The 14,153-nt window shown below is 33.8% G+C and overlaps 1 protein-coding gene and 1 long non-coding RNA gene across 2 annotated transcripts; both read right to left on the reverse strand.

Annotated features, from left to right (window-relative positions):
• Positions 1-2,264: 2,264 nt before the first annotated feature.
• On the reverse strand, positions 2,265-6,707 carry LOC108832383 (uncharacterized). The gene is made up of 3 exons (XM_018605870.2): positions 4,994-6,707; positions 2,553-4,885; positions 2,265-2,279 (listed from the first exon to the last, which is right to left on the reverse strand). Exons 1-3 carry the CDS (start codon positions 6,705-6,707, stop codon positions 2,265-2,267), a joined length of 4,062 nt encoding a protein of 1,353 aa, XP_018461372.2.
• Positions 6,708-10,647: 3,940 nt separating this feature from the next.
• Positions 10,648-11,744, reverse strand: LOC130496451 (uncharacterized). Its single transcript, XR_008935595.1, has 2 exons — positions 11,111-11,744; positions 10,648-11,029 (listed from the first exon to the last, which is right to left on the reverse strand). It is a non-coding gene; the product is annotated as an uncharacterized LOC130496451 (long non-coding RNA).
• Positions 11,745-14,153: the final 2,409 nt, after the last annotated feature.

The raw sequence follows: 14,153 nt of genomic DNA on the forward strand, positions 1-14,153 counted from the left end.
GTGGAGTCTTTAAAACGTATACATCATTTCAATATTTAGAAAATCGTAGAAAAGTCATCACCATATGTATATTATACCATGTCAGTTTACAAAATGTTCAAAAAATGATTAGACGATAATTAGATTTTTAATTAAAAATATTGTTTAAACATGCTTAAACCGATTTTTGAATGTCAAGATTTAAATTTATAAAGAAAATTGTTTAAGAAGTTTTTTCTGTTAAGTCAAATTTACCAGTTAGGTACACTGATTTTTAAAACATTGCAATTTGGTAATAAATAATATTTAAATTCGATTTAAGAAAAAATAATAGACAATATTTAAATTCGTTGTAGACTTGTAGTACATGATCACACAGTCAGTTACATACAGCTATCTACTTTTAACTCTTTTTTTCTTGATGATCGATCGGTGCATGACACAAAGCTGGAAAAATAGGGTTGATGGAAAACGAGCAAAGTGTGCCCTATTTTTGTTGTTGTCGTTCCAGTAAAAGATCAAGTTTGGTATACATAATGAATATGACAAAACATATTCGTCAATTATCGAAATTACAGAGACATAATTTGGACTTTTCCAATATAGCAGAAGAGCAACATGAGTTTCCTTGTAGATCCCGAGGAAAAAAAACAAAATTACTGAATCATTCTCTAACACTGTTAATGTGTCAATCACCAACCCGTGATAAGATGTTTTCGGGTTAACCTTTTATTCAGTACTAAGGATTAAAAAATAAATAAAGTGGGGTTGAATTACATATTGTAATACAAAATAATTTAACTAATGGTGGACCGTGGTTTGTTGAACATAGTTATTTATTAAATTTGTGTTTTTATTAAATTTAACCATGCTCTTCTTTTCTCCTAATCTCTCCCATCTTTGAACCCTAACCTACAGACCAACCCCTCCTTTCCTCCTTCCCTTAATTGATTATTTTTTAAAAAAATATTAAAAGGTTCTAAATCTGAATGATCTGTAAATTTTCAAAGATTAAACTTAAATTTTTTCAAGTTAATTTTATTATGAAAACATTTTTTTAATAAAATTGAACTTATAATCCATTAGTAAGAAGATAATACAAATGTTTTCGTCATTATACTAACTCTTCATAGGTTAAACTTATTATTTTCAGTATAATTCACTAAAATTAGTACAAATGTTAATTTTGATTAGATTATTGAGATTTAACTAGTCATCATAATAAATTCATATGTGAGATCTTATTGGCCTTTTCGAACCAAGCTTCTAAGGATCATTTATACTAATTTTTATATCTATATATGTATTTAATATTTTTACGTTTCATATTATATAATGTTTTAGAAAGTTTTTGTTGTTTTAGTATATAAAATATTTTTTAAGTTCCTATATTGATTTTGACTCTATTGAAAAATGTTTAACCAACTATATCTTAGAGTCTTTTTTTATAACTAGCTGAACTATTTTTAGTGTATATAATCCTCCTCTATCATATTATAAGATGTTATGTCTAAAACACAAAAATTAAGAAACTTATTTTTATCTGAAAGTATCACTAAGAACATAAACTAAAAATTGATTCAGCCAATCATAAAAATTGTAGAATAAAATTAGTTGAACAGTTTTATTAAAGTTAAGTTTAACATATAAAGCTGAAAACATCTTATATTTTGAAGCATTAAAATATTTTTTGAAAACATCATATATTATGAAATGAATAGATTATTTTAAATTATTTTTAGAAAAAATATTTTTTTTTGTTTTAAGCCAAAATATGTTACATTATAAAACATATAGAGTATTATATATATTTATACCTTTATATGTATCTTATCCTTTTCAACTAATTATAATAACTTTTGTTAATTACCTTTCTATCATTCTCTCAGAAAAAGGTGAAAATCACAACTTAAAGCTGGACAAAACACACAACGTAAACTTTAAAACGGTCCAGCCATATAAAGCACCTTACCTACCTTCATCTTTAATCACATCTGTTACCGTCTAAAGCAAATTGCAATTAGTTTAACTAGATTCAATCTCCGCGCTACGCGCGGATAAGTGTTTTGAATTAAGTTTGTTTTAAAAAAAAGTAAGTTTGGTTGGGATTTGACTGTAATTTTTTCAATGATTATTATCCAAATAAAAAGTTTAAATTTCGCATGGAAGTAGTGGCGATAGATACTGAATGGATGTAACAAATAAGAAGCAAAATAGGTTCTTTAATTAACGTAAATAACGATAGAAGACTTCATATCCCCTGAAGAATTTTTCTTGGGTGTGGTTCATAGTAGAACAACCTGAAATTTGGATAAGTCAGAACAATTATGTGTATTTAATTGGGTATTAAAATATTGTTTTCAAAGACTAAAAATACATACTTGTTGTAGCTGGGTAAAAATACTTGGCATGTCTTCAAATGTATGCTCCATTGTACATTATTAACCTTGAGAATTTTTTCTTTAAATACGGAGGCGTTTTGATATTGTTGGAAGTTAGGAATTATAATTGAAATTAATACCTGGGTGGGATAGAAGCTCTTTGAAGATCTCTTTGTATACAATGTTTTTTACCTTGAGCTGATGTGAATCTTTGCCTTTGATGATGTTTAGTCCCGCTTTACTTGTGACACGGGAGAGAGCAACATAAAGTTGGCCATGAGAGAACACGGGTTTGGGCAGATATAATATGACCTCTTTGAGACTTTGGCCTTGGCTCTTGTTGATCGTCATTGCGTAACACAATCTGATTGGATATTGCCGCCGACGTAAAGTAAACGGTAGTTTTGTCTCTTCATGCAAGAGGACAATTCTTGGAATCAAGACCTCTGTTCCGATGTGTGATCCAGTGATGATTACTGCCTTTAGGAGGCGATCGCCGACATAAGTTAGGATCATACGGGTACCGTTGCATAATCCCTTCCTTTGATTTATGTTGCGTAGAAGCATAACTGGAGCACCAACTTTGAGCGTCAGCTTATGCGACGGCAGCCCTGGATATTCCAACGAATTGAGGTACTCAACAGCGTATAGTGTATCATTCTGATCGGATCGAGTATCTGATATCTCGAAGCTGTCAGAGCTAAAGTAGTCTCTTGAAACCCCCTCAGTTTGTGAGATGGTGTAGGCATTGATCTCATCAACGGTTTCATTACGGGGGGTGAGTATAGCTTTATCAGTATATGAGGTCTGAGAGGGTGTCAGCTTGGTAACATCTCCGTACGCTGCTTCAACCACTTCTTTTAATGATCCAGCATCAATGTCCTCGATCAACGATCTATCCACATCTATCATTTGTTCGTCATAGTTGTTGTGATCATCAGTAGAATCCAATTGAGAACGGCCTTCTCCGACCTCGAGGAGCCAATTCGAGAACTCCTTCTCATCCTGATTGACTCGCATATTTGTTTTCAGAGAGAACTTGTTGCAGCTATGCCATAGGTATGAGTGACTGATCGAAGCTGATACAGTATCAGCTCGACTTCCTTGAGGAATTACCGGTAGTATCTGCCTAAAATCCCCACCCAGCAGAACTGTCTTGCCACCAAAAGTCTGATCCTTTGCGGTAGGATTTTTCTTAGACATTATATCCCTCAACGTTTTGTCTAGAGCCTCAAAAGCATGCTTATGTGTCATAGGGGCCTCGTCCCAAATAATTATATCGGTTTTCTCGATCAGCTCAGCAAGCATCGTGCTTGGTTTGATGTTGCATAGTTTATCTTCAGAGAGTTTTAAAGGGATATTGAAGCGCGAATGGGCTGTTCTACCGTTGGGGAGAAGTAAAGCAGCTATTCCTGAAGAGGCGACCGGTAGAACTATCTGTTTTCTAGAACGAATTCTTGATATAATGGTCTGGTATAGGAACGTTTTCCCGGTTCCACCTGGGCCATATACAAAGAATAACTTCCCATCCTTTCTATCAACAGATTGTAGGACTGAATCGTAAATCACACGCTGTTCCGGATTAAGCTGTCTGAATTGCTTCTCATGCCGTAGCGTCTCCTCAGCGATATCGTAGTCCATTTCTTGGTTCCACAAATTGTTTCCTAATTCTTTGAGAAGGATCGGTTTGATCTTGGGCATACTTTTAATATCACCCAATGAACGGTCATGCATCCGCATTAACTTTTCCACTTCGATTAACGTGTATTGCTCAAGAGTTTCGTCATCGAGTTCCAGATTCGCATGCCCCATAACTCGCTGTCTCTTGTAAAGTATGTCCTCGCTCATTGATTTCCAAAAGTGTTCCCATAGACTTTTAGGGTTGGAAACAAAGCAATTGGTCAGAAACATGACAAACATATCGCGGAGTTGATATGGGGTTGCCGATCTAACACCTTCGGCCATAGTCTCGTGCCACTCGGTATCGTCGTCCAAATATCCCCGAGCATAACAAACTGATTTGAAGTCAGGGTATTTGATATCGTTGAATGTTTTAAGCTCATCATAACTTCTAGGACCCTTAATCTTATTTATGAGAATCCTCAGAAAATAACGATCACCTGATGATGGATGAACAGCAACAATCCTACCAATAGCTTTGCCCTTTTTGCGCTCCATCCACATTTTCGTGTTGCTGTGCCACACAAAATATTCTGGTATTTGTACATACGTTAACGTCCTCGCAAATGCTGACCGTCTGCACAACACCATCCACTCAGTGAACATTGTCTTCTCTATGCCTGGCTTGCGGATCACACGACCGAGGTTATCAGTTTCTTTGACCGTGATATTATGTTCGCCTTCCAAGTGAATAATAAGCTTCTCAACCGATGGTTTTCGTTTGTGTATGTGGAATGCAAACGTCCTCCACATAGCTTCGCAAGCTGATAAATACCGAGCCTCGATAAATTCCTGGATCTCATCCCGTTGTTTGACAACTTTCCCACTTGATGGTCCAGGGTCTGCTGCATCAGACGGTTATGCCGTATATCCCTTTTCAATAACAGCTGATGCTCTATCAACACCCTTGGTTATGTATTTGAATAAGTACTTCACCGCACTTGTACGATTACACCACTCCACATTGATATGAGCTTCATACTTCTTTAGAAGATCAACGTTATGAGGTACAACAAAAGTGTTGTCTAGGATTACCCCATCTTTAACCACAGAAGCATTACCGTTTCTGCGCCGCCGATATAACACATACCCTGATTTGTCAATCGAGGTGTTCTCATTAAACGGTCGAGGATACTTCTTCGTGCACACATTCTTGTCCATGCATGGGGACTTTGGATTAATGGAACCACATGGCCCATGTATCATGTGTTTCGTGACCAAATTGTAAGCACAGGGATCCGTTTCTTTATTCGGGAGCTCGGCTGAAATTATCTCATCGACTTCTTCGGCACTTGGTGTTCGAGAATCGTTTCCCAACCACAATAGTATATGGGCATGCGGTAGACCTCTTTTTTGGAACTCTATTCTGTGGAGAGCTGCTGTATATGGTTTGAAGAAAGTTCCTTTTTTGAAGTCCTTGAGCAGTTGTTCCAACTTCATTTTAAATACTCGACACTCGATGTCTGGCCTATTATTGGGGGAATCTCCACCATATTTTGCGAGATGATCTTTGATCTCTCTCCAGTTAGGGTTAGCGGTGATTGTGATAAACAGATCCGGATTGCCAAATTCTCTACAGATAGCCATCGCATCATGGTATTTCTCAACTAAGTACCGGGGTCCACCGGTAAAACTCGGCGGCAGAATAAACCTCTGACCAATAATCTTAGCATCAGTGTCACCTCTGCTTACGGCATCGAGGACATTACTGTATAGTTCGGCTCTCAGAACATCTTGATTATTCCTCGCCCACCTTAGTCGATCCTCCTCAATTGCAGTGTATATATCCACCATAAATTGATGGAGAAGACGACCTCCTCTAACCAACGTCATTCCTTGGTTAAGCCGGGTCTGGAGTAACGAAGCATAATACTGACGTATAGTCAGGTATTGTCTTGTTCTCGATGTGCCTGTCTCAAGGTGGAGGGGGATATCTGGATGATAGCCATACTCTCCAAATGGAAACAAAAGAGGATATTGCAGAGCCATGTACAGAGGGTGATCATCACGTATATGCTGCAAAGTGTCAGACTGAAACTGGACAACAATATCCCGCTCCCCAACTGGTGATGACATATCCCCGACGATGAGCCCCGCTACCTCATCCGTGCTCGGAAGATCATATTCTTTCCCCTTTCCTTTATCATGGAGTAGCGTTATCCTACACTCCGTCCCAATGCTTTCGTAGTGATCCCGGGCTTGACGGAAAATCTTAGCTAAACAATTATTCTCGTCCACCATCTCGATGAGAAGCTTGAGAGTATTCTCATCGAGGTTACCTTCTGCTGATCCTTGCCCCATTGCGTTTAGCCGGTTCCTAACTTCGTTGCGTGTATCAAATATATAAAGTTGGAGATATGCTGGGAGGCGGCCTTCCCGCGGGATCAGTGAGCCTATTCTGTGGTGGGTTTGCCCTTGTATCCGTACAGTGTAAGGACCAGGCGCATGTACCACGCTATTATCCATTTTCATCCCAATTGAGGTGAAGGCTAGTACAGAATTGTAGACTCGAATATTATCTCGAAACGACCTGGACTGTAGAAGTTCTCCTAACAGGGCCGGGGGTTGCTTGATAGGCGGAAGCCTTATCTGCCCATGGTTACAGCAGATTAGGAACGTTGGTTCGCCTGTGCGGGAGTCCGTCCCCGTGCTTTCCGAAAGCCACATTAAAGCCCCACATTTTGAGCATGCCACGATTGGATTTTCTTCGGATTGGGATGTCGAACCTTTAGCTGAATAATTTTTGGGAAAGAGTTATTAGATTTTGGTTGATTTATTATTTCAATACGTAGGCAAGTTATAAATTTTGTGTAAATTAGTGGATTTAAGAAATTATGTTTTTGAAGAAAAAACAAAAAAAAAAAAGAAATTATGTTACTTTAGTAGATAGTACTATGAATTAGGAAACTGGGTTTTCATTATTTATTATACCATATTCGAGGATATTTCGAGTGCGCTGTTTATAATTTCAAAATAATATGACTTCATATTATAATATTATAATATTGTTTTCCTAGGTGATGAAAAAATATAATTATTTAATTCGGGGTGTAGAATTGTTTAATAGGAACAAACTTTGTAATTTATATAAAGTATATATAATTGTAGTGATCTATCTATGTTATTATTTGTGAAGTGATTTTGCTTTATGTGTCAATGTCTCCATATTTGTAGGTTTATATTGTTTTATTTAACATTTTGTATTTAGGTTTTAGTTAAGTCATTAAGTCATTAAGTGTTTTGGCTAACTCACTGATTTATTAACTAAAATTATCATTCATGAATCATTAAGTCATTAGTTGTGGTTGGGAAGAGAATTTGTTTATGTGTCATTGTCTCCATGATTTCAGGTATTCGACTTATTATATTATTTAAACAAATTTTCGAGTATTAATATCAGGTTTAATTTTTCATTAACTAATTGGTTATAAATTAATATGATAAGTCATCAAAACTATACCTAGAAAAGATAATTCTTATAAATGTTTCTGTTATATTATAATTAGTATTTCTTGTTATAAAAGATTAAGAGATTGAAAAATTTAGAACTAAATATTGTGATCTTATTTATATATCATGTTTTCCCGGATTTTAAATCAATTTTATTATTATATTATTTTAATAATTATATTTTAATAATATTTATTTTATATAATATTAGTTAGTTGATTATAAACGAATGTGATAAATCATCAAAAATGGAAAATGTTTATATTAATAATATTACGCATTAATGTGTATGAAACGTTAATGTGTAGAACAATTAGTATGAAACATTAATGTGGAGAACAATTATAATAATGTATTAAGTAGTCTAAAATAGTTGTGTAAATTTCGTTCAAACAATGTGTCACAATTTTTTTATGGAAAGTTTATGTCTATAATAACCTATATATTTTGTTGAATTTTTATGACATATATGTGACGTTGATTCAAACTTTACGGTAAAGCAGAGACAATTATTGATTATATTAATTTTTGAGTTAGTAAATCATATAATTATTCGTAAGTAGTTTACACACACATGTACGGACAAAACCCCTACTTATATATATATAAGCAGATTACTTATATACCTTTGCTGTCGATCTATATTGAAATAGAGGGGTTCAAATCTTATCATGTTACGTCCGTCTTATGGGGTTAGTATTTTTTACTAAACTAAGCTGAAACCGTGGAAGTATGATAAATTATGTAAGCTATGTAACTGTTTGCAACTACTTTATAGATGTTTACATGCAGACAATATTCTGGGATGATAGAGTTTCAAAGGGTGTGTACCTTTCCTCTTTGCCCGGGTGCGACGAAGCCCAAGTGGCTGGGTTGAAGGAGCTGTAACAAAAAAGTAGACAATATATATTATTTTTTTAGACTTTTTAAGTTAAGTGGATTATGAAAGCGCTGATGCGTACTGTGTGATGTGGACGATGTTCGTTTTGATAGCATAATGGCCCTCCTCATGTTACGTGCATTTTTTTGCTTGACTATAAAGGTTAAGAGGTATTAGTGGTGAGGAAAAGTATGTATGATATTCGTGTTATGTAATTGTATCTTACTATAAGTGTCGCAACCATCGCATCCACCTGCTTGGTAAATTTTGAAATTGTTAATGTAATAACCTTTTGTTCCCAATAAAAGGAAAAATAAAACTTACAGTCATAATATTTAGGCTTGAATATTGGCGGGTGGATTATTTGGCGATCTGAAAGTAAGGACAGTTAGAATAGTGTCAATTATAACAGGAAGGCTGGAATAATTTTGATCTCAAAAATAGAAATCAACCTTTGGGTTTTGAACGCGATCCGAAGGGCCGTCCCCTCTTTCTTCTAGCTGTATTTCCGGCCGAAGTTCCTGTGTTGCAAAAGGATTAAGAAGCAGTAAATTTGTGAAAGAACATAATATCATTTATAATTTTAAATTATTGAACTCTTTCGATCAGTTGTTTTTTTTGAAAAATGAATCATGGTTTTACATGGTAGACATAATTATATGTAAGTGAGAGATTATGTTGGAGTAATTATTAACTTAACGAATAATTTCTGGAAAACTTATCAGGATTACCACCATTCGAGATACATCATATTTAACGTATCACTATCAATGTAATAAATAGATTTAGTTTCAGTAATATGGATATATTTGTGTATTCGTTAATTAATATTATTAATTTGTTATTATAGTACTAAAACATGTGTTACAGATAATATAGAGCGGTTTTTTTTTTTGTAAGTAGAAATATACATAGCATAATGTATTGATATTTGACAGATACACCAGCAAATCTACTTATTCCCATGTTTAACACAATCAGTATGACCCCATTACGATAAACAATATATAAAAAATGTAATTATGATTATATATGATTATATGAGTCGTTATATTTGTATCCTATAATTGTTTCATCTGAAACCCATCTCTATAAAATAACCAGTAAGCGGCTGAAATTGTGAGATGTTGCTAAATAATATTTTAATTAAAATAGACTTTACAGTTTTTTACGACAATGTTTTCAAATGGAAATAATCATACACTATATATTTTCTAATCACATGTTATGTAAATTATGATACAGATTAGTGTAGCCAACTCAATACATTTGTTCGACTACCAAATTATAGATCAACAATATTTATATTTTATTCGACTTGCAAAAATGGTAAATCATAGTTCTCGAAAGAATATAAAAATATTTATAAGTATACACATCTGTGTTTCCAGATCAACTAAATACGTCGGATCGGAAAAGTGTTGGGTACGGGTTGATTTTTTGGTTTTGAAGATTTAGACACAACTACTACTTAGAAGAGAAGACCTATGAAGTGTTCTAGCCAGACAAACTGGTGGTAAGTAGCTAAGTGGAGAAGAGTGAAGGTTTTTTGGTTACCGCCAGGTTCTATCGGGGGAGGAGGAGGCGGGTTCATCATTGTGTTGCTCGGTGATCTCAAGAGGCACCAAACCGGTTGAAGGCCTCACGGCTTGTTCTTTGAGAAGAGGATGTGAATCCGATGTCACAGAGATTGGAGGGACGAAGGTTGCGAAGGAAAAGAGAAGGAAGAATTATTTAATTATGCGGGTTGGGTTTTTTGTTTTTAACACAATCTAGGTGTTAAGAAACGGAGCAGGAATGAAATTAATGATTAATAAGTGAGATTGATTTCTGTATAGTTGATAGAAGATTTGTTCAAAACAAATCGCATTATTATTAACTCTAAGGCGATATAGTAGCCGTCAATCACGTTTGTTTAATGGTAACGTAACCGCTATGTCCCGAACGGTTTGAAACCAAAGAAGATACAGTCACTACAGGAAATATGGGTAGTAATAGCGGACGAAAAGCGCTATGATTCATTTTTAATAGCGCTTCTTTGGACGCTCTGACATCGCCCGTTATAATAGGTCTGACCCTTTTAATAGCGGTTTTCGGTTGTGCTATTATTAAGTTTATAACAATAGCGTTAGTTTGAATGCAATAATTAATATTTATAATATTATAATATTATAATTAAATAAATTAATTGATTTAAAATTAATTAATTGATTAAAAACTAATTAATTTAAAATAAATGATTCAAATTAAATCAAAAATCAATTTAGAAAATAAATTTAAAATCTATTCATTAATTATAATCAGTTTACAATTAAATCAGTTTACACATTAAACAAAAAAAACATTAAAAAAAGACAAATTTGGTTTAATTGTAAACCAAAAAAAAACAAAAAAAACTAATATCTCTAATATTCTCAGAGCTTCACCTCGCCGCCACCTTTACTGGCTCCTCCACACCGTCAACGCTTTCAAACACGCTTCCATTATCCAGCATCACAAACTCCTCCACCAATTCTCCTTCCCGTGTCAACATCTCTCCTACAGAATACAACACAGGTCCGACTCCACTCCCTCGTTCCGACTCCGGAAAGATATCTCCTTAAAGCGGATACGCTGCTCTGTAACACAACTTATTCTCCTTCCCTGTTCCTTCTTAGATCTGTAAACAAAACAAAAATTCGATTACAAGTATATAGGAAGATGAAAAGACAGAGAGAACAGATAAAGGAAGTGAGTTTACCTGTCGTTGTGGTGAAGAGGTGAAACGATTTCTTTATCGTAGCCTCTGGACGAAGCTATGGTGGTGACGATGGAGATGTGGTTGTAACGACGACGAGCTGTGGTGGACACGGAGGCAAAGTCTGCTGGTGAGGTTTAGTAGAGAACAAGGAGATCGAGATGAAGATGATGATGGCAGCGGCTGAGCTTATGGTGGTTGAGATAGCTTCATTGACGGCGAGATGGCGGCGTCAGAGGTTATAGTGATGGTGGTTGTGTAAGGATGAAGAAGATCGAAAAAGGATAAAGAACACGATGTCGATTTGGTTTTTAGAAGAAACACATTTTAAGTTTGTTCATTATTGGCCATTGGATTTAGTTTAATCTATTGGCTGTGGTTAAAAGAAAGTGTGATCCTCGCACTTGCACCTTAGTGGTCAGTTTTTGACCAATCAGATTTTTTTATTATTTTGTTTTCTTTTTAATACAGAAAGTCACAAAATATTTGTAGAAAATTGAAATTAAGGTTAATGAAAATAGACTTATTGTTTAAAGATTGTGATTTTAAGTTAAAGTTTGAAAAAACTAATTTTAGAATTTAAATCTAAGATTTGGAGTTATGTTTTAAAATACCAATTTTAAGATATACATTTAGAGTTTAGAGTTAGGGTATTGGACTTAAGATTTGAAATTAAAAATTTTAAAATAATAAAAAGATTAGAATTTATTTTTTTTGGTTAGAGTTTAGAGTGTATGATTAATTCAGGGTATGGCATGTATAAGTGTGTGTGACAAAAAAATACATATACTAGTGTATAGTTTAGGGTATGGTATATAAGTGTATAGTTTAGGGTATGAGGTTTAGATTTAAAATCTGAGATTAAAATCCCTGATTTAACCTAATTAAGTTTCTAAATTCTAAACCCTAATTTCTAGATCTCTAAAACATATATTATCTACTCGTATATTAAAAATTAAAATAACTATGATATAATCATAATACATGTGAAATTGATAAATTGGTATATATATATATATACTGAGAATACGTTTGGGATTAGATTATTAGAATGTGAAGATTAGTATTTATGGTATAGGGTTTGGTGTTAAAGGTATGTGGTTTATGCTATTAGATTTATAGTTTTGTATTTGAAAGTTATGACCTATATAGCTATAGATTTTCAAAGAAATATATAATTTAAGTTTAAAATGTTCTATATATTTTAGGTATATACTAAGGTTTGGGGTTTAGGGTTTGAAGGATTTGGGGTTAAGTTTTGAGGTTTAGAGTTAGAGGTATGATTTTAGGTTTGGAGTTTAGGGTTTGAGATACACCAAATATATAACCTATTATATATTTATATATAAATATTACATATCAAAACTCTAATTATCACTTTTATCTTTTAATTTTACACTCAAACATATAAATTAAAATACAAATTTTGTTATAATTAAAATATAAATTAAAATATATGGGTATATATCTTTAGAGTGTATTATTAATTTAGTCTATGATATATCTAAGTGTATAGTTTAGGGTATGATATATTAAGCTCAAGTTTTAAAAGATTAGAAGTCAGAACACTACTGCATATTAAATTTTTCTAACAATATATATAATCTAGATAGATAAAATTAAAATAAAATGATACATATATAAATCTTATTCTTAAACCCAAACCCTATATTCCATACCATATACTCTAAATCTCTAATTTTATTCTCTAAGCAATAAATCTGTTCACTAAACTTATATTCAAATTCTAATTTAAATCCAAACTATAATATATCTTAAGAGTTAAAGGATTACACTTTAAAATGTGAAAATTTATAGTTTAGGGATTACAGCAGGATAATATTTGGTTCCAATTATATTTCCCTCCATAATATTTGGCTCCAATAATATTTTGGGTTTTGGCTCTAATTTATTTTGCTCCAAATTCATCATTAATGTACGAAACATCCCACAAACTCTAAATTCTATCCCTTTAGAAAAAAAATTGAACTCTCTCCCTCTCTCTCTCGGAATATCCGTTCTCTCTTGACACCAACGAGTCAACTCCGACTCTCCTTCACGTTCTCTCCTCTGACTAGAATCCTCATGGGTTCCACCGGACCACTCTCGAATCGTCGTCGCCTACGACCACCCGAATTAAATCTCCTCTGCTGGTTCTTCTTCTTCTTTTATGACTTGTTTCAGATTAGGGTTTTGATCTGGGTCAGTATACGATTAGAGTTTCGATTTGGGGCTTTTTAGCTTACGATTTCAATTTGGTTCAGAGCAGGATTAGGGTTTTGGTTCGGGGACAAATGATTGTACTTTACTGTCCTCGATTAGGATTGTTTCTTATCACTGGTTTGCTGGTTTGTGTGAAATGGTTTTGGGAAATGTTTCACTGAAGGTTCTTTTGTTGTGATAGATGCTCATTGACAAGTGATGGTACGTTTGTGTTTGGACTTGGAACAACGCACATAGAAAATTATGATCCATCAATCCACCAGCCATTATTTTTACTTTTCAGGCTAGTTGGAGTGAGATTTGATCAATATGACAGGGGCTGTCAACAAGATGAACAAGCAACTGTCCCTTTCACGTGAAGCTAAAGGTGTCACAGTATCACCTGTATCAGAAGCTGAGAAACCATATAAAATCAACGCATCCTCAAGCACAAACACAACCAACTGAGGTGGCAGCTAGATCCGACTCTATGAAAACCATCAAACAAACAAACGAGTTTGATGTCTTCTTGCCACAGCTTCAATTTTTGTTATGTTTTTAGTTTTCACATATTTGTTTAGCTTCTTGTGTGTACTAGATGTTTAAAATCAAAATTTTTGTTATGTATGATAAGATCAGATTTCTTATAATAAGATAATGTTTCAGGAGCTTTTAGATAGTCATATTTTTGTATGAATAATAAATCTTTGTTCATTAATATATTTGAATCAAGCATTTGTAACAAAATCCATAGCTATATTTGCTTCAATTTTACTAAAGATATAATGTAGTTAAATGTTGTAGCTATTTGGACACAATTATACAGACTTAAAATCGGACAAAC

Source organism: Raphanus sativus, chromosome 6, assembly GCF_000801105.2.
Source record: "Raphanus sativus cultivar WK10039 chromosome 6, ASM80110v3, whole genome shotgun sequence".
In the NCBI taxonomy this organism is placed as follows: domain Eukaryota; kingdom Viridiplantae; phylum Streptophyta; class Magnoliopsida; order Brassicales; family Brassicaceae; genus Raphanus; species Raphanus sativus.